An 18,898-nucleotide genomic window follows, 5' to 3' on the forward strand; every position below is an offset into this window, starting at 1 on the left:
GTTACTTTACTGTTTGCATATTTATGAAACACTTTTGCATTTAAAACTTTGAACAGGAAATCAGTGGTAGAGAATGGAATACTATGCATGCCCAGTTTCTATAGAAACTGAAAGACAGAACAATGGTATAGCGCAATCCCACTTGTGCTCAAAAAAAAGAAAGTTGAGTAGGAATGCGCCAATGTCATTTGTGATGAGGTGCAGATAAAGAACATGTTTTCTGTTTGGGGACCTTTTTTTTCGTAACAAACACCCACAGAACATGCATGAGTATGCTGCATGTGAAAGGCGAGTTCTCAAAGCAAATCGGGAACATGCGGATTTGGGACAGGGAAAACCGCAAAAAATTGGAACATGTGGAAGCAGCCTTTCTCAGAGGAATCTCATTGTCTTTCTATATTCCTTCTGTGACCATGAGATTTCCCTGAAGAAGGCTTGTTGGCAAAATGAGTATGGAATTTAAATCTGAATAAATGTATTTTCCTTACTTGCACAACTAGCTTTTTTGCCTGGTTTTTATCTCATGTGTAACATCTCTTCTTACCTTGTATTATATCTGAATAGCATTCCACCTTACTCATATTTGGCACAATCCAAGTAAAGTGAAGTGCTATCAAATTGATGGGCCATAAATTTAGTTTACGTTTCCTCATGTGTTTCATTGTTCTGTCTCAAAGCAGTGCTGGATTTATTTTCAAAATTATTTTAAAACACAGCTTTAGCTAGACTTACTTACTTGGATACCAGCTTGCAACTGCAATATTAATTGCCAAATATGGGCTCAGGCAGCATGCAATGCATTCCTCCAGTTTAAGGAGCCATCTTCCAATGGAAAAGCCACTTCCTTTAGAATATGGTTCCTTAGGCTGGAGGAAAGCTTCCTGCTTTGCTGAGCAGAGTAATAGGATAAAAGTCACTGATTTTATTTAAAATAATGGTATCCATACTGTGTGGTTATTGAATCAGTGTCCTCTAAAGAAATTGAGATTAGAGTGGGTTGGGGAGCAGCTGACAATGGATAAGAATCGTTTTCAATATTGTCTGTGGCTCCTTCCTTATTGGAGCTAATAGAAGCTTAGAGGAGCCATTGAGGAAATGGTGCTAGAAGAAAAATTTGAATACTCTGTGCTGGAGTGGCACAGCTCCAATCAAGACTGACTTCCCCCCACCCCAATGGTTTCTGTTGATATTAAAGTAATTGTGGGAAGATCTAAAAATGGGTCTCCTCTATAGGGACATGGGGTGGTTTGCATACAAACAATCTAGTCACTGCCAAACTGGCTAAGATCAGGTGGTAGCTTCATAAATGTCAGCATTTGAAATCTTATATATCAGCATTTTTAAAATGTCAATAATTCTGCTTTATTTGGGGAGTTGTCAAATTTTGGTTTTAGATTTGCAGGAATCAAAGGCTTCCCTGTCCTCTGCTTGCTGCAAACCAATTCAGCATTAAAAGAAAATAGGTGATGAGTGTATGAGCATCACAATGCATGGTGTGTTTGCTAGCTGAAATGTTCCTTTTCTCCCCTCCCATAAATTTATTTGCAGGCACACAGAAAACCCTTTTAGACACAGTTCTAGAACGCATAGTGAGCAACTGCAGTCTGATATCCCAGGTGCCCTGAATAGCCTTGAAGGCCTACTGCTGCAGCCACTGTAGTTGTAGTTATTTTTACAACAGTTTTAGAAGCTTTCTGCACTGTGTGTATCTGAATAGGTTATGCCACCAGGGAGTGTTTGTATGGCAAGCTAATCTGAAGTAGCTAATTGGGACCTTGTAAATGGGTGCGTGATGCTTGAACATCATGCTAATGTGCTGCCCATATAAATTACATAGGGTGTATTCACATAACCTTGTTGCCTCTGAATATTGCAGAACCAGCCACCAGGCTAACCTTGCCGGCATAAAGCTATAAATGAAGAGACACCCCTCTATAAAATTACCCAGACTTCCCAAGTTTAAGTTTCAGCACTATGGTCAGAGTAAATGCTCTCATTCAGTAAATAATGAGTAAAACTTTTATTATTATTTGTACTGTAATGGACTTTGTTCTCAGAAACATCAAAATGTTTACTATGGCCACAATTTTAAAGTTATGTTCCTTATTTTAATTGTAGGCACATCTGCGTCACATGTAAATGATTGGTAATGCTCAAGTAGTCCATGGAATCTTAAATTACTAAGTAACCAAGATTTTTCTGGAATGTTCAGCACTGACTGGCCATGGGAAAACAAACTGCAGGTTACAGAGTCCATTTCAGCATCTCAAATTTTCCCTGGCATATGTCTTCCTTTGGAAAAATTATTGCTCATGACATTGCACTAGAGCTAGGGTTGCCAGATCCCCTCACCCTGTCGGGGGGTGGCACTTACCTTTAGTGCCTTCCCATGCCCACATGTGCTCCCAGTGCAGTGCGATGACATTACTTCCCAGAGTGACATCATTGTGCAGGTTTGAAAGTACTCCCAGGCTTCGCGCTGGGCTGATTTGGGCCCCCAAATGGGATGAATTGGCCCAGTGCAAAGCCCAGGAGCACTCCTGGAGCCTGCGCAGTTATGTTGCACCATGCCAGGAGCGCATCCCAGAAGGCCCCTTTCCCCCCTTTTCCAGGTGAGTGGGGGAGAGGCTGGAAGATCCCCTGTCCTCACCAGGGGAACAGCAACCCTTGCTAGAACTGTGATGGCTTTTCCTAGCATAGTTGTCTCTTTGCTGGCTCAGAAAGTAGTCAAAATATTAGCCATGCATTGTCTTAGCTGCTATGAAATGGTTTTCTCCTCCATTGATCCATTGATTCAGCATATGCGGACTGAGTCTTATTCATCTGAATACATCACTCTAATTCTATACCTTATGTTCTTTTTCACATAACAAAGCAGTGAATAAGACCAGATGTTATTAATGATAGGCTGCTTGAGTGTCCAGAAGACCAAGAGAAAAGAGAGAGAGCCATGGAAAGAAATCATAAAGCGACAAGGCACCATGACCAACTTATTATCACACTCCCCGAGAATACAATAGTAACAGTTTTTCAGTCACAGTTGTTCACGCATTCATCTGCGAGTACAGCATTCAGTTTTATTTGTACATGTTTAAACAAGGTTATTTTGAAGTACTTCTCTAGGGTTACCAGTCCCCTTGTGGAAGTGGGGGATCCCCTCCTCCAATGTCCACCCCCCCCCCACCACTCACCTGGCCAGTAGGGGGAAAGGCACTGGAATGGGTCTTCCAGGCATACTTCCAGGACATCACAATGACATTGCTTCCCAGGAGTAACATCATTGTGCTGCCCTGAGAGCTCTCGTGCTTTACAGTGGGCTGATTTGGGCCCCAAACAGGCCCCAAATTTGCCCGCTGTGAAGCACATGTGCTCTCCTTCACCTGTGCAATGACATCACCCAGAAGTGCCATCACCAGAAGTGCCGTCATCGTGCAAAGCAGGCATGCAAGGAACACAGAGAAGGTGAATGCCAAGTAGCCATCCTTCCACCAGGAGGATAAGGGGACCTGGTGACCCTATACTTCTCAGATTATCGGTGGAGGTTTTTTTCCTAAACTAGACAGGGCCACAGTATCAAGTGTAATCTCTTGCTATTAGGTATGTTTAGCCTTATATTATTACAAATCTTTCATTATATCATTTTAAAGTTATGTAACTTCACAATGTAAATATTTATTTATTTATACCCCTCCTTACTCTCCAATTGGGACTCCAAGTGGCTCACACTGCTCTCCTCTCCTGTTTTATCCTCACACAACCCTGTGAGTTAGGTTAGGCTGAGTGTGTGTGACTGGCCCAAGTGAGCTTTCATGGCAAAGTGGGGACTCAAACTTGGGTCTCCCAGAACAAGTCCATCGCCACACTGGCTCTCAAATATGAAGCTATTCCTACAGAAAATACACTTCAACATATTAGACATTTGAAGATATAACACTGGTCTCTCTCAACAAATTTGACAAATGTTAAATACTTCTTTAAAAAAAAGCCATCTCACCAGACTAGGAACAAAACAGACAATTAAAATAATGTATTGGCACAATATGGTTCTAAAATGATAAAATATTCCCAGTTCTCCAGTGTTTGCTGCTACTTTTAATTATGTTTATCTTAAGGAAAATTATGGCTTTATTTACAGGGGTGGGGGGACAGCTTGTTAGCTTGCAGCAATTTGTAAAAGTGATTTCCTCCAAAATCCTAATGTCCTTGTAAATGATGGAGTCAGAATTTGTTGACATGGAAATAGTTTAAATGCTGAAGCTCTCTTACAATGCAGTCATAGCAGAATTACACCCTTGAATTGAATATGAAGCCCATATTCAGTAGACATAAAAGAGTGTAAGGCTGTTTAGGATTTCATTGTAAGGTTAGTAATCCCCAAACAACCACCATCACTACCAGTTATACATGTACCCTATATACTTATTTCTCTTCTTCAACTATGATTTATCCGCTCAAGTTTCAATGTACTTTATGTGCAGTGGCACAACCTGATGCCTTATGGAGATGACACAGAAAACATCAATTGCATTTTTCTTTTCAGCCATTTGTCATTTATGACATGAATTCCTTAATGATGGGTGAAGACCAGATCAAGTGCAAACATCTGACCCCCATGCAAGAGCAGAACAAAGAGGTAGCCATTCGCATCTTCCAGCGCTGTCAGTTTCGCTCAGTAGAAGCTGTTCAGGAGATCACAGAATTTGCCAAAAGCATTCCAGGCTTTGTGAGCCTAGACCTGAATGACCAAGTAACTCTCCTGAAATATGGTGTCCACGAAATCATCTATACGCTGCTGGCCTCCATGATGAATAAAGACGGTGTTCTCATTTCAAATGGACAAGGATTCATGACTCGGGAGTTTTTAAAGAGTCTGCGGAAACCTTTTTGTGACTTTATGGAGCCCAAGTTTGAGTTTGCTGTCAAATTCAATGCACTGGAACTAGATGACAGCGATTTGGCAATATTTATAGCCGTCATTATACTCAGTGGAGGTAAGTGTGACAAGACCATAGTTATCCTTGAGTTGCAAGGAGTCTTGAGGCAGGATTGGGCAACTTGTATCCACTCAAATCATATTCAGCAGACCTGTCATATATTTTATGTCATGTATGCTTAATACCCACCTTGTTTATGTAGTTCCAAGCAGGTAACTAAAACAGGCTCCCCTATGTGGCTGATGGGTCTTGGTTGCAAATATTGGACAGAGCTGACTTTATATCCCTGTAGGGAAAACTGTAACGATGTTTGATGAGGAATTTCTGTATTCTAAGATGCAGCTCACTTTATATATTCCAAAATGAGGCTGAGATTCAGTGTTGGGTGGAGGCAGAAGCTGATAGAGCTAAAATAGCCCTCATAACCTTGAGGCACAAGTGATGCAACCCCTGCTTGATCACACAGGCAACAAGGGCATCAGGAAGGGTGGATGAACCAGATAATGTAGATGTTCTTGGGACAATCCTGCCCACACTGCAGAGAATTTATGCAGATTCCAGCACAAAATATATTAGATTCTATAAAGTCAAGGAAAGCTATTATAAATCTAAGGAAATTCTCACAGTGAAGGTACTTCGGCATGTCCTATAAATTCTTACTGAGCAAAGTTTGCAGTTCCTTGACAGCATATGCATTGTGGAATGGTGTCTCTTCTGCAATCCCCACCGAAACATTTATTCTCTGTGTGTGCGCGCACTCACACACTCACATGTTCCAGTTTTTTACATGATTTGACGTATGTTAAGTTTAAAGGTACTTAAATTGCTCACTTTTGTTCATTTAAAATGTAGTAGTGACTTGTTTTTATTAGATTAATTAAAGCCACATTTTGCAAATATTCCTGCTCTTAGAAAGCCTTTACTTAAATAGGATTTTTGAACAAATTGGTCCCTGAAGGCTCTGAATTAACTCAGCAAAGTAAGTGTGATATCAAGTCTGTTCCTTGGATGGTTGAGCAGAAGGTTTTCCAGCTAAAAAGAACCTTTAGAGTATTAGCAAATTGACAGAGTTTTGCCATACTAATTAAAAACTTACAGATGAGAAACAGATTGTTAAATCTCCTATTCTTAAGTGGAAAACGACTCATTTGACTGAAAACCAAATTAAATGTAAGTTCAGTTGGACAAAACAGTGTGATCTTTGTAATATTAAATTTCAACTTCCAGCTCCAAAAGTCTTTTAATTATTTTGAGTCTGATTCATGAACTAATAGCGATCTTAATTTGTCATGGTTGCATCATTAATTATACCAGAAGTATAGCAGAGAATTAGTGCATAGCCCCTACTTTAATCATTAACTCCTCTGAAGGTAATCCAATTGCTATACATAAAAATTACAAGGGGGACTTGCAAGAATCATGGGGGAGGTTCATCTTCCCCCTGACCAAACAACCCCAGCTTCACTGCAGCAGTGAGGCTGGGGTTGGGTGGGCTGCAAGGGAGGATAGACTCTCCCCCTTGATTCTCTCAGGTCCAGCTTTCACCAAGCTGCCCCAGACTTTCACAAGTGATGACAAAATTCCTGGCTGCCCACAGCTTCACTGATGAGATAGGGGCAGTGATGACTGTGCCGCCCCCAATTGCCTATCGACCTGCCTGAAGTTTTGCTGCTGCTGCCAGCAACATTCTCAGCTGCCTGGCAGCTTCACCCTGGTGGCAGCAGCAGCGATGACTCTCCCGGCCACTGCAGTTTCATTACTGTGGCAGGGAGCCCCACCAGGCTTTTGGTTACCATGGTGTCTTCCTCATCACGTGGCCTGCCTCTGAACAATTGCTCCACCTCCTGCCCTCCTCTTCCTCGCACATCTGCCAAGAACAGTTTTCTTTGCTTGCACAGTTAAGTTCTTGAGGTGTAGCTATTTTGTAAAAAATCCCACCATTTCTTTTAGTTTTCAGATTTTTTTCCAAGCCTGGAGGCTCCCTGAAGTTTGGAGAAAATTCTCCGTTATGTCAAGGTGGCCCCAATCTGAGGATTTAAGTTTCCACAGATCACAACCAGTTGACTCTTAGAATATAAGTGGGGACTACAAAATATCTTTATTTTAAAACCAGTAACATTAATTATCTCTGTCACCATGTAAAGTTTCCATGGTAACCTCTTTAAAATTTACTTTTTGTTAAAAGGCTGGTTTTCCAGGTTATGCTTACCATGTGTGGTTAAGTGGTTGGGTTGTGATGAATCAGCACTCTGCTGATTGAAATCCTACTACTGCCATGAGCTCAGCAGATGGCCTTGGATAAGCCACTCCTCTCAGCCCCAGTTCCCTAGCAGTTTTGTGGTGATAATAATAACGCTGACTTTGTACACAGCTCTGAGTGTGGCACCAGTCTGTCTAGAAGTGCAGTATATAATCACGGTTATTATTATTATATTGAGAACAAGGTGTCTGGATAAAGTCTCTCCTGAACCTCTTAGATCCTTTCCTGATCTGGCTGAGATCAGAAAAAGGAGCATTCAGTACTTCATTGTATTTGAAATCCTTTGCTACTCCAGTCAAAATGTTTATATTATATCATCCCACACCAAGTCTAGCTGTTAAAGAGGTCTACCGTTTTGATTCTTCAGACGGACAAGCTATGCTAGCTCTCATATAAGAATAGTTGACTGTTTGACCAATACATATCATAATTATTTCCATGTATTTTCATAGCCTCTAATTTCTAAACAAAATTACAAAAATGCATGTTTCTAAATCTCATTGCTTCCTTCCCCCTCACTATAAGGGATGATGCTACAGCCATTATCAGCTTGATTCCTTAATTGCTTCTCATATAAGATACGATATGAGTGTGGCATAGACCAACGGATGTTGTTTGTAGATTTTGCAAACCTCTGTATTAGTCTTGCGTAGTAAATACCATAACAGTGTTGGGTTTTCTTCTGAAAGTTTAGCACCAAATTACTGGAATTCAGTGCATTAGTTGAAAAAGCCTCTGTACAGGGACCAGATGTGGATCAGGGCTGTGGTGCTGTGCAAGGGGGATCCTTCCTGTACCATTTCCCTGCTTTAATATTACACCCACACTGATTGCTTTAAGCCCCACTAGGGAAATGACAGATGCCCATATTGTGCTTCATCTCTTTTCCCAACTTTATACTTAAAGCAGTCCTAGAAGTAATAATGCAGAAGAGAGAGTGAGGAGGGAACCCTTCTCCAGCACTGCAGCCCCAATCCATGTTGCTCCCTAGAGCTGATTTAAAAAATAACACAAAGTAGACTTCCAGCCACAGAACTCTGTGCCACAGGACATTTGGCCCTGAGAAGCCAGATCTTAAGTTGGATTAATGTGTCTTCCTTAGCCATAGCTTCCAGTTCTTTCCATGATTGCCTTTCGTTCCAGTTTTTCGGACTCCCAACAGTGTTCCTGATTACCTGATTATTTTAGTTCTTCCCAATAACAACATAAGTTGAACACAAAACTGAAACTTCTGTGGAAATGAAACATGAAGTGAAGTATTTTAATTAACCACAGGCTATAAATTGAAATATAAAAGATTACTTAAACAAGGCACAGCAATTAATTGTTCCCATTGTTCGTTAATTAAGCACACAACTGTGTCATTTTTCCCAGTTTCTTTCTTTGTGGTTTCTCTTGACATGAGTCAAGATTAATGCCTTAGTTTGCTATCACCCGAGAACAGGAAAATATAAAATTATTTCAAGAAATGTTCTATTTAACTTAATTATTAACAGACATAGCTACTCAGAGAGCTTTAGCTAATCTGAACTCTTCTGACCTTTTACTTTGGGAATATTCATTGTCATTTGAGAGAATATGAAACATTCAGATATGAACTGCCAGATTTCCATTAAAGTAAACCCAAGTATATATATGCTTCACTTCCCAATCTGGAATCTCAGATTTTCACTCCTGAATATCTGTTTGGAGAGAGGCATTTGCTACATTCCTTAATTAGGGTAAAAATGAACACCATTTACAGTCCAGTTCACGAACTGGTTCATTTGGTTCGTGAAAACATCACTTCTGGGTCAGCAAATAGTCACTTCCGAGCCAGCAGAAGGCCACTTCCACGTCAGCAGAAGGTCTGCAGAAAGTCCATCCCCTGTTGCCTAGGAAACTGATTGATCAGTGCCAGGCTGTCTGCAGTGACGAACCAAAAAATGGACCAAATGGACCAGCCTAAAGTTTGTGGCAGTTCATCAGAAATGGACTTTGATGAACTGCCAGTTCGTGAACCACAAACTGGCCTGGTTCATCACAAACTTTGGTTCATATTTCGGTTCGTGCCCATCTCTAATCTTAGTATCAGTGTAATTGTATACTGAGTTTGTCTGGTTTTTGCTGCTGTTCTTATTCTAACCAACTGATCATTGTTGGCCTAAGAATTTTGTTATAAACTCACACTCATAAGCATAGAACACAGTCTGAATTTTAAGTAATGTGAGCAGTGTAAACTGGACAGGAAGCAAGCACAGATCTCCTATTTCCTATGATGTCACTTGCATACTATGACTTTTCCCAGGGAAAGACTGGTGTCAATAATGTTTTAAAAACTTCTCCTATGGTGACTGTAAACACATAGATACTATACATGTACTGTGGAAAAAGCTGTAAAAGCCATACTGGCCCATTCAATATCCAGAATAACAACAACCCAAAAAATCCATGTAATGCCTTTTTACTAGGGCCAACCAAAATGACACTTTGTGTGTACTGTGTCTGTTCAAAAAAGAGATGTGGCACCATTCAGCAAGAGGCTAAAACCTTTGGCTAACTGGCTCTCTAAATGGTTAGAATCACCATTTGAAGGCAGAAACTATGCAGTATTTGCTACACATTTCCACCCTATGATAGTTAAATAAAGGCCAATCCATTATAATTTTTTTCTATTTTTTAAAGTACTGTGAGAGTTTGAATTTGTAAATTGGTGTGGCAAACTAAACATCCAAACTGTGCAATTTGAATCTAGAGTCAAAGCTCATGTGATTGAAATGTTGTCAAGCATTTGATTTAAAGGTAGAAAATACATGTTAAGAAACATTACAGAGCATTACATTCTCTGTAATGCATAAAACAAAGTAACCTATGACCTGATGTTACTATGCTGTGCATTTCCTCAGCATTGCCTTTGGCAACCAGTGATATTGGCAATACTAGAGAAACTCACAGCATAATACTAAGTCTTGAGCTAAGGAGAGTGATGCATTATAGCACCTTGAATTAGGCCTTGTAGCAGCCCAGTAACCAGTGCAGAGGTAGTATGTTCTCACCTGCCTGTACCCCACAACAGACAAGAAGCAGCATTATGTACCAGCTATATATTGCCATACTGAGCAGAATTACACGTAAATCCATTGAAGGCAATGGGCTTAGTACAGTGTAACTCTGATTAGGATGGCACCGCTAGTTTCCAGAGCTTTGTAAGCTGCAGCCCCACATAAATAACATTGCACAGGTCTAGTCTGGATAAAGTGGCCAATCTCAGGTGGGGTCTGTAATTCTCCTGGAATTAAAGTTGATCTCCTCACTAACCAGAGGAAACGGCAGCTTTGGGGATGAGACTCTATGGCACCACAACCCTACTGAGCTCCCTCCCTTCCATACTCTCTAGGCACCACCCCCAAATCTCCAAGTGTTGGCAACCCCAATCTGGAAGGTGTGAATGACAGGAGGTAGGCTTCTAGTAAAGTGGTGCATATTAATGTTACTGAATTCCAGTTGTAAGTAACTATTTGAATAATATGCAGACTTAGTTGTCATTGGTGAAAGGCATGTTCAGATCAGGGTTTTCAATCAAAGTTACATTTTTACTGAGTGCATATTTATTCTTATCTTGGTCTTGCTTCTTAACATATTCTTCTAGAACCTTAAATTGTATTGTGTGACTATTCTATTAAGTGGTTACTTACAAACCAAACACTCATTTTCAGGTTTGTTTGCTTAAGTACTAATACTTGCCTGTTTAGAACATATCTTCCTTTAAAAAAAAGTTATTTCTAATCTTTCCAGAATAATCATGTTTTAATCATATGGACAGTTACATACTATCTCTTTGGACCTGGAACCTGATTTGTGCTGTGCTTACTGAAATTCATCACACAAGTGCTGAGTCATGGCTGAGTCATACCAATATGATAAGAGTTCTTCTCAGCCAAAGGCTGACTTTACTTTAAATGACTTTCAGTAGCAATTGCTCTTAGTGATAAAAATGCATAGTAATTGAGTATGTGTACATGGAACATAAACTCATTCTTAGGAACATTCATAAATGAATGTCTAACAGAAAGTTCAGTTAACTTTAAGAATATAGGAGAAAGAAAAAAGGCTGTTGAGAGTGAATATCCTCTAGAATATTATTGTTAAAACTTTTACATAATTTTAAATTGTTACAGGAGATTTTTTATATATATATTAAAATTTTAGGAGTTTTATTATTCAGCTGTAGCTAGAGTTGCCAACCTTGAGGTAGGATTTTGAGCCGGCGTTCTTCTTGTTCCTGATCAAAGGAAAGACTGAGACAGGACTTTAAATTCTTATTGCCTTTTTGTTAATTCTGCCTTGTAAACACCAGAGGATTCACCGTGGTGTTCTTCTTCGGTTCTGATGTAGGAAAGACTGAGAACAGAATTATTAACTCTTATGTATTGATTTATGAATAGAATGATTATTACTTTCACACTGTGCACTAACTACTTGTAATAATAATATAAATTAGAACAATTTGTTTGTTTATGATTGTCTCCCTGAGGTTTTCCCCCTTCTATTCTTTTAGCCTTCAAGTAGGGCCTGGAGACCTCCCAGAATTATACCTCCAGACAACAGAGATCAGTATCCCTGGAGAAAATGGCTGCTTTGGAGGGTGGATTCTTTGGCAATATACCCCACAGAGGTCCCTCCCTTCCTCTATCTTACCCTCCACAGGCTCCACCCCAAAATTTCTAGCAATTTCCCCAGAGCATCACCAGTGTCCCCAGCTGATGTCACTATCAGGTGCACAGGGAGTGACATCAGCATGTTGGGACACTGCTGACTTTGCTGTGTTTCCCCTTTTCCCCTTGTCAGCAATAGGAAATATCTGTTGGTGGTGAGGGAGCGGTAAGCCTGTTTGATATGGGTTCATATAAGTTTCTATAAGGCAGTATTATATATCTCATTTGAGATTTAATTGCTTTACTAAATCACTAGCATCATTTTTAGCCTTTGTTTCTAGTTTTCACTGCTGCTGCCTATCCACTATGACTTCAAGTTGTTATTTCTAAGTAATCAGCAGCCAGTTCATATCCTATCTCTATATATGTGGTTAGGATTCTAAGCACCCATGAAACCTCTGTTCCTTAGTTTGTTGCTTATCTATAAGAACCCTGCCTTTTTATGCTATGTAAGTTTACTTAAAAGCCTTTGATGAGAGCTTTGGTCAACATATTTTTGAAGTATATAGTGCTTTGGATCCAGCAATATGCAAGTGGAAATGTAGACAAACCTAATGCAGTTCCACTTACACAAATTCTTTTGCAATACTGTGCACTTTCTCCTTATATATTATAATGCCCAGAAATTGGTTGGACAACATTTTGCAGAAGTGGGGATATGATGTTTGATTTAATGAAAGTGGTTTACATGGACTTTAGGTGTTTCAACTTGTGCAGCAGATCTCATGCAAGTGTAAATTTTGTACAGAATTCAACACAATGTATACCACAGCCCTACAAACAAGTTTGTTGATACTCAAAGAATTCTAAAATGTTGGTAAAGCAGGACTTGCTTTTGCAGAAGCCATTTTTATTCTTCCTCTGCAATATTTTATTATTACCTTCCACCATGTTATCTGGAATAGATGCTACATTGGCAATCCACCTATAAGGAAGCAAGTTTAGTGACAAATCACGTTTTGTTAGAAGAGTTATTCTTATTTGAGTTTCTTAAGAACTTTTGAGTTGTTGTTATCCAGTCTGGTGACTTGCTTATTTTTAATTTTGCAATTTATGTTTTAGCCTTTCAGTAAGCTCTAGAATTCTGTTCTTTGTAACCTCCATTTATTAAGTTTCAAGTTCTCAAGTCTCTGGAGGATTATATTCTTAGTTCTGTTTGAATGTTCCAGCATAACTATGGACATTTCAAGTGTGTGCCATGATCTCAAAAATGTCATTTTGAAAATGAAAAGAAATCATTAAAATACTCTTCAGTGAGATCCATGAATGAGGGATTCTCTACCATTTTCAAATATAATGGTAACTGAAGCTGTATATTTCATGCATGTTTCAGTTTTATATTGTTTCACAGTGAGTCATGTCCAGATGTTTGAGTATTTCCTTGCAACTTGGCTATAAATTGTTTAAAGTTATGCTATCCTTTGAAAAGGCCAAATTAGCAACATTTTTAAAATATCAAAAAAAATCCAAGTTGTTGAAACATTTTTGGAAATATATACTGTGCTATTATATGAACAAGTAGATACAGAATATTTTTATTAAATGGGTTTTTGAGAATGTTTTAAGTTCCCTGCAAAATTGCGTGTGTATTCCTATGTATGACAAACTTCCTTTGGTTAAGAACAAATTGATAGGTAACGAGCAGTGCTGGTATTCACTTGTTTACAAAACATTTAAAATTATTTAGGGGAGCAGGGGTAAAAATTAACTTTCTAATGTAGAGTTCCAGTAGAATCCTAGAGTATTGCCCAAGCACAATGACATCACTTCTGGATTTATGCCAGAAGTGAAAGCATGGCATCAGAGTAATGCATCAGAGTAATGCCAATTAACACCCCCCCCCAACTCTCCTGATGGATGCCAGAACTGGTCTGGCAAGCCTAGAACCATCACAAATAATGTGTGCTCCCATTAGTGGGCTCCAAGTACACATGATTGTAACAACTGAAAAGGGCTTATATGTTCTGTTAATGAAAAGAAGTCTTCCATGGCTTCCTAATTTATTAGGAGCTACATTGGATTGACCCTAGAGTGTGTTTTCCCAGTTCTCAAGATGGTGAAGTATGAAATAAGGGTGCATGAACATCTCCTCACCTCACAAAACAGAAGTTTTGCAAAGTGAGGGGAAAGCTTGGGAATAAGTATCTGGTCGCTCAACAATATACAGTGTTTCAGTTCTAAAACATTCAAACCAGTCAGGAAACCTTTACTTCTGATCTCAGACTCTAATCTCTGGTGCAGGGGGTGGCTGGACATTGTGGTTAGGGGGTAGCATTTGCTTCATTTGTTCTTCAGTGTTCCTGGTCTGATCCTCAGGCTATTGACCCTGGAAAGCCCCTAGATTAAGCACAACCAGTATAATCCAGGTCCCGTAAATGGATGTTTTCTTTTGTACCTGATACCTTCATACAAAGCAACTGGGATTGGTTGAAGTAGACCTAAACAGACCACGCTCAGCCTGTCAATTTAGTTTGATGGCCTGGCAATAATCTGATTAATTAACTTCTGTTTGCAGTGTGCACGTTGAGTTCTTGTTATCTAGATGCCATTTCCTGTGCCCAAGCAAGTGTAACTGGTTATATATTAGCAAGAGAGGCAGCAATAAGTTATTGGCAATTGTTGTCAAACGTCAACATGTTACACAATTAGCAACAACATTTGATCAAGTCTTCAACTCACATGCTTGTAGAATCTCAGAATTTCCTACTTTTAAATTCAACATGAAACTAGGATTAGGGTGATTTTAGAAATAATTTATCTGGTTAAATTGTGTGTGAGAGAGAGAGAGGAGGGGGGAGTTAGTTTCATATCAACCTTCTAAAAACCTGAGCAAATGATGGATAGCAAAATACAATGTAATAACTATATGATGGGTGAATAGTAGGTAGAGGATTAGAAAGATACTGTCATTACCTCAGAATGGAAAACAGTAGGATTTGGTCCCTGATCCAGCTGTGCCAGATCACCATCAATCCTTTATCAATCCACCATCAATCAATCTTTCTTGCGCATACATGTAAGTGTTTGTAAAAGTTACACTTGCTTTGAAGAAGATTTTATTTTGCCCAATACTTTGTATGAAATCAATCCAAAAAGATATTTTTCCTTTAAAATATCTTTCAAATGGTGTAAAACAAAGCTATGTAAGCTAAAATACTGGTTGGAATGTATGTTATTGTAATCATAATTAATCATTAATCATCATCAGGAATCTTCATTCCTGTCAAGACAGGAAAATTCAGAAGGTGAATGATTGCAATAGCATAATATCCAATGACTTGTGGATCTTGCCCTGTTTCCACGATCATCAACAAGAGCAATCTCATATATGTGTATAACTGTTCAGCAAATGGTGTAACGTGGGTCTGTACCACAGTAGCATTCCCTGAGCAGCAAACTGGAGTGTCCATTGACAGAGTGCTGCTGGTTCATACATGATTCTGTGATCATATGTATGTCCTGTTATGCCAATAAAGGTATTCGATTCGATTCAATTCTGTGCTAGCCAGATTGCATTAGAATAATATGCAAATGAGTCCATCCTGTCCTTGTTCTACCTCTCCCAAATCCCAGGTTCTATCTCTGGCATATCCAGCTGAAAAAAAATAATCAGATAGTTTTTGGTGGGAAAGAATATCAGATAGCTGGTGGTAGGAGAGCTGTGACCAGTCAGAACAAGCAACACAAAACTAGATAGTAGAGATGGGCACGAACTGAAATACGAACCAAAGTTCATCATGAACCAAGCCAGTTTGTGGTTCATGAACCAGCAGTTCATCAGAGCCCATTTCTGATGAACCGCCACAAACTTTAGGCCGGTTCATTTGGTTCGTTTTTCGGTTCATTGTTGCAGACAGCCTGGCGCCGATCAATCAGTTTCCTAGGCAATGGGAGGATGGGCTTTCTGCAGACATTCTGCTGCCCCGGAAGTGACGTTTTCACAAACCAAACAAACTGGTTTGCAAAGCAGGGCAAGGTCATGAACTTTTGTGGTTTGTGAAACATGATGAACCACAAACTGCATGGTTCGGTATTTTCCCCGTTCGTGCCCATCTCTACTAGATAGATAAGCGGCATGAGTCAGCATAAAATAACTTCCTGTATTCAGCCCCCTCACTGTATCTATTTCAGTGCCATGATGCCACTGCAGTATTGACAAGTAGTAATATTAGGACAGTGGCATTGACCCACACCATTCTTTCAGAGCCAGGGTCAGTTGTAATATTCTGTTGGCATATCTAATTTGTAGGACCCAAGCTTATTTTCTTTTAACTTTTTATTTTATTTTTACCCTGAGTTTCTCCCTCATGGGGACCACAGGTGGCTTACATGATTCTTCTCCATTTTAGCTTCACAACAACCCTGTGAGGTAGGTTAGACTAAATGTGTGTGACTGGCTCCAGGTAATCAGCAAGCTTTATGACAGAGCAGGGATTCAAACCTGGGACTCCCAGATCCTAATTAGCATTTTAACCACTACACCACACTGGATCTCCATAACTGGGTTATGGATTATAATTTGAGGAACTAAATCAGATTCAATTGAAAGACAAAAATCTATGTCAGTATTAGTTTCATTTTTGCTTAGATTCAAAATGCTTTTGATGCTTTTCAGTGCTTCTACTGAAAATTGAAAATCACATTAAAAATCAAAACACTCAGAAACCAATGTGAGAACATTTTAAACATCTAGGACATTCCATTGCTGATCTAAGAGTGGCAGAGAAACTTCAAAGGATGATTACAACTGTGGAATTGCTGAAACAGAATTCGTTCACAAATTCAGAACAATGGACCCCCTCCCCCGGGCTGAATAGGGACATAGGATTCTTATCTCACCACAGTTGCTAATTTTCTGTATTTCCTCCCTTGTTCTCATCAAGCTATTACATTTACATTTCACATTGTACCTCCACATCCTGGCCGTTTTCACACTGTCTATAAATCGTGCGAGACTCACGGAAGACTGGCGGCTTCCTCGTGCGATTTTTGACGCCATCTGTTTACAAAACGCCACAAACAGTGATTTACACGTTTTGTAATCGGATGGTGTTAAAAATCGCACAAGGAAGCCTTCCATGAGTCTCGCACGATTCATAGACAGTGTGAAAATGGCCCCTGTCTTATTCTTTGCAACACCCCTCCCACTTTCTGACTGGGAGCAGAACCACAAGTGACAAAAGGCACAGATTGGACACTTGTCAGCTTCCCTCAAGTTTTGATGGGAAATGTAGGCAGCTTGGCGGAATGTTGGACAAGTGACAGTTGAAAAGTCCATTGGACAGCAGTCAGAGAGCCAAGCTGCAAGACTAGGATGCCTACATTTCCCATCAAAACTTGAGGGAAGCTGACAAGTGTCCAATCTGTGCCTTTTGTCACTTGTGGTTCTGCTCTGGGATTTAAAAGAGATCTCCATTCCTACTTGTATCTGACAAAGGGATCTTGACTGTCAAAAGCTTATACCCTGGAAAATCTTGTTGGTCTTCAAGACACTACTGGACTGGAACTTGCTTTCCTATTGCAAATGTGACTTCTAAGCATTTCATAAGGATGTCATCATGCCCAAGTGAACTGTTCATCTTCAGACTTATACAGTCTCAAGCAAGCCACATAGAGACTTGTCTGAGTCCCTCTTCTGAAGCTTATCTGTTTAGTGCTGGCTCAGAGACTCCTCATCTCAAGCCTAGGCACTTCTTTGGGAGTTTCCCTTCAGAACTGATTCAGAAAATCCACAGATCTGAGGGCTGAAAGTTGTCCATTCTCTCCCGCCAAAAAATTAGCATCAAAGATTTTTCAGCTTGGTTCAACAAATGGGCAGTTTCAGGATGTGCACCAAAGCTTGTACAGCTTCAGTGCATAGTTTAACTGCCAATCCCTAAAGAGGCTATGTTTAGTTTTGAGCTGGAAATATTTCAGAATTCTCTTAATATATGAGTAAAATTGAAATATTGTCTAAAAAATATTTTCTTTCTTCATGCCTAGATCGCCCTGGATTACTGAATGTGAAGCCCATTGAAGACATACAAGACAATTTGCTGCAAGCTTTAGAACTCCAGTTAAAACTGAATCATCCTGAATCCTCACAGCTGTTTGCAAAATTGCTGCAGAAAATGACAGATCTCAGACAGATTGTAACGGAGCACGTGCAGCTGTTGCAAATCATAAAGAAAACGGAGACAGATATGAGTCTTCATCCACTCCTACAAGAAATTTACAAGGACTTGTATTAAGGGCCATGGGGTTTCTTAATTCATTGACATGATGTACGTTCTTCAAATTGCACTATTTCTTCAAGGGCGGGAAATATTACATACCTACAAAATTACTGTGAAAAAACATTTTGAGAGAGAGCTTTACTATTATAGATCTATTTTATGCATATTGTTTATAAAGACACATTTACAATTTACTTTTAATATTAAAATGTCTATATATCAAATTGTTGGCAGTATTTTCAAGATTACTTTTTTAAAACTGTTTATTTCATAAACCAAAATTGTTTGTTCAATCTGATTAAAAAATATCATTGAAGTCTGTTAACTGTGCAGTTAAATTTTCAGCTTCTCTTTTTTAAAAAAAATGTATATTTGATGTGCAAATAACAAGTATGCATCTGCCCAGAAGGATCAAATTATATATGTTACATAATTTCATTTCTGTTTGCTTAACTTCACCCAAGGAAGACACAAGGGACTTCAGTGTGAAAAGATCTAAATAAGATTTTCCAACATCTAGTTTTGAAAGTGGCCTGTCTAATTTTCTGTAATCAGTTTGCCCTTCTGATCTCCATATTTATTAATTACATTTGTACTATGTCCTTCATGCAAGCAGCTCAGGGCACAGCACTCTCTGTGGTTAATCAATAGCTTATTGGGTTCTAATTGCAATGCAATTACACACCCATCCACAATGACTGTTGTATAAGACTTGGAAGATGAACAGCCCACTCCCGCAATCTGCTGCCAGCCGCCCGCCCGTGGGAGTTAGAACAGGAGAAGAAAATTAGCTTT

General features: G+C 39.4%; 1 protein-coding gene across 1 annotated transcript in view; it reads left to right on the plus strand.

Annotated features, from left to right (window-relative positions):
- The window catches only part of PPARG (peroxisome proliferator activated receptor gamma), an 86,200-nt gene extending 67,823 nt beyond the window's left edge, over positions 1-18,377 (plus strand). The window contains exons 6-7 of the mRNA XM_054978364.1: positions 4,541-4,991; positions 17,871-18,377. Coding sequence (XP_054834339.1) covers positions 4,541-4,991; positions 17,871-18,118 — 699 coding nt within the window. The 3' untranslated portion in view covers positions 18,119-18,377. The remainder of the gene's footprint in view (positions 1-4,540; positions 4,992-17,870) is intronic.
- The last annotated feature ends 521 nt before the right edge of the window (positions 18,378-18,898 follow it).

Source organism: Eublepharis macularius, chromosome 4, assembly GCF_028583425.1.
Source record: "Eublepharis macularius isolate TG4126 chromosome 4, MPM_Emac_v1.0, whole genome shotgun sequence".
Lineage (NCBI taxonomy): Eukaryota > Metazoa > Chordata > Lepidosauria > Squamata > Eublepharidae > Eublepharis > Eublepharis macularius.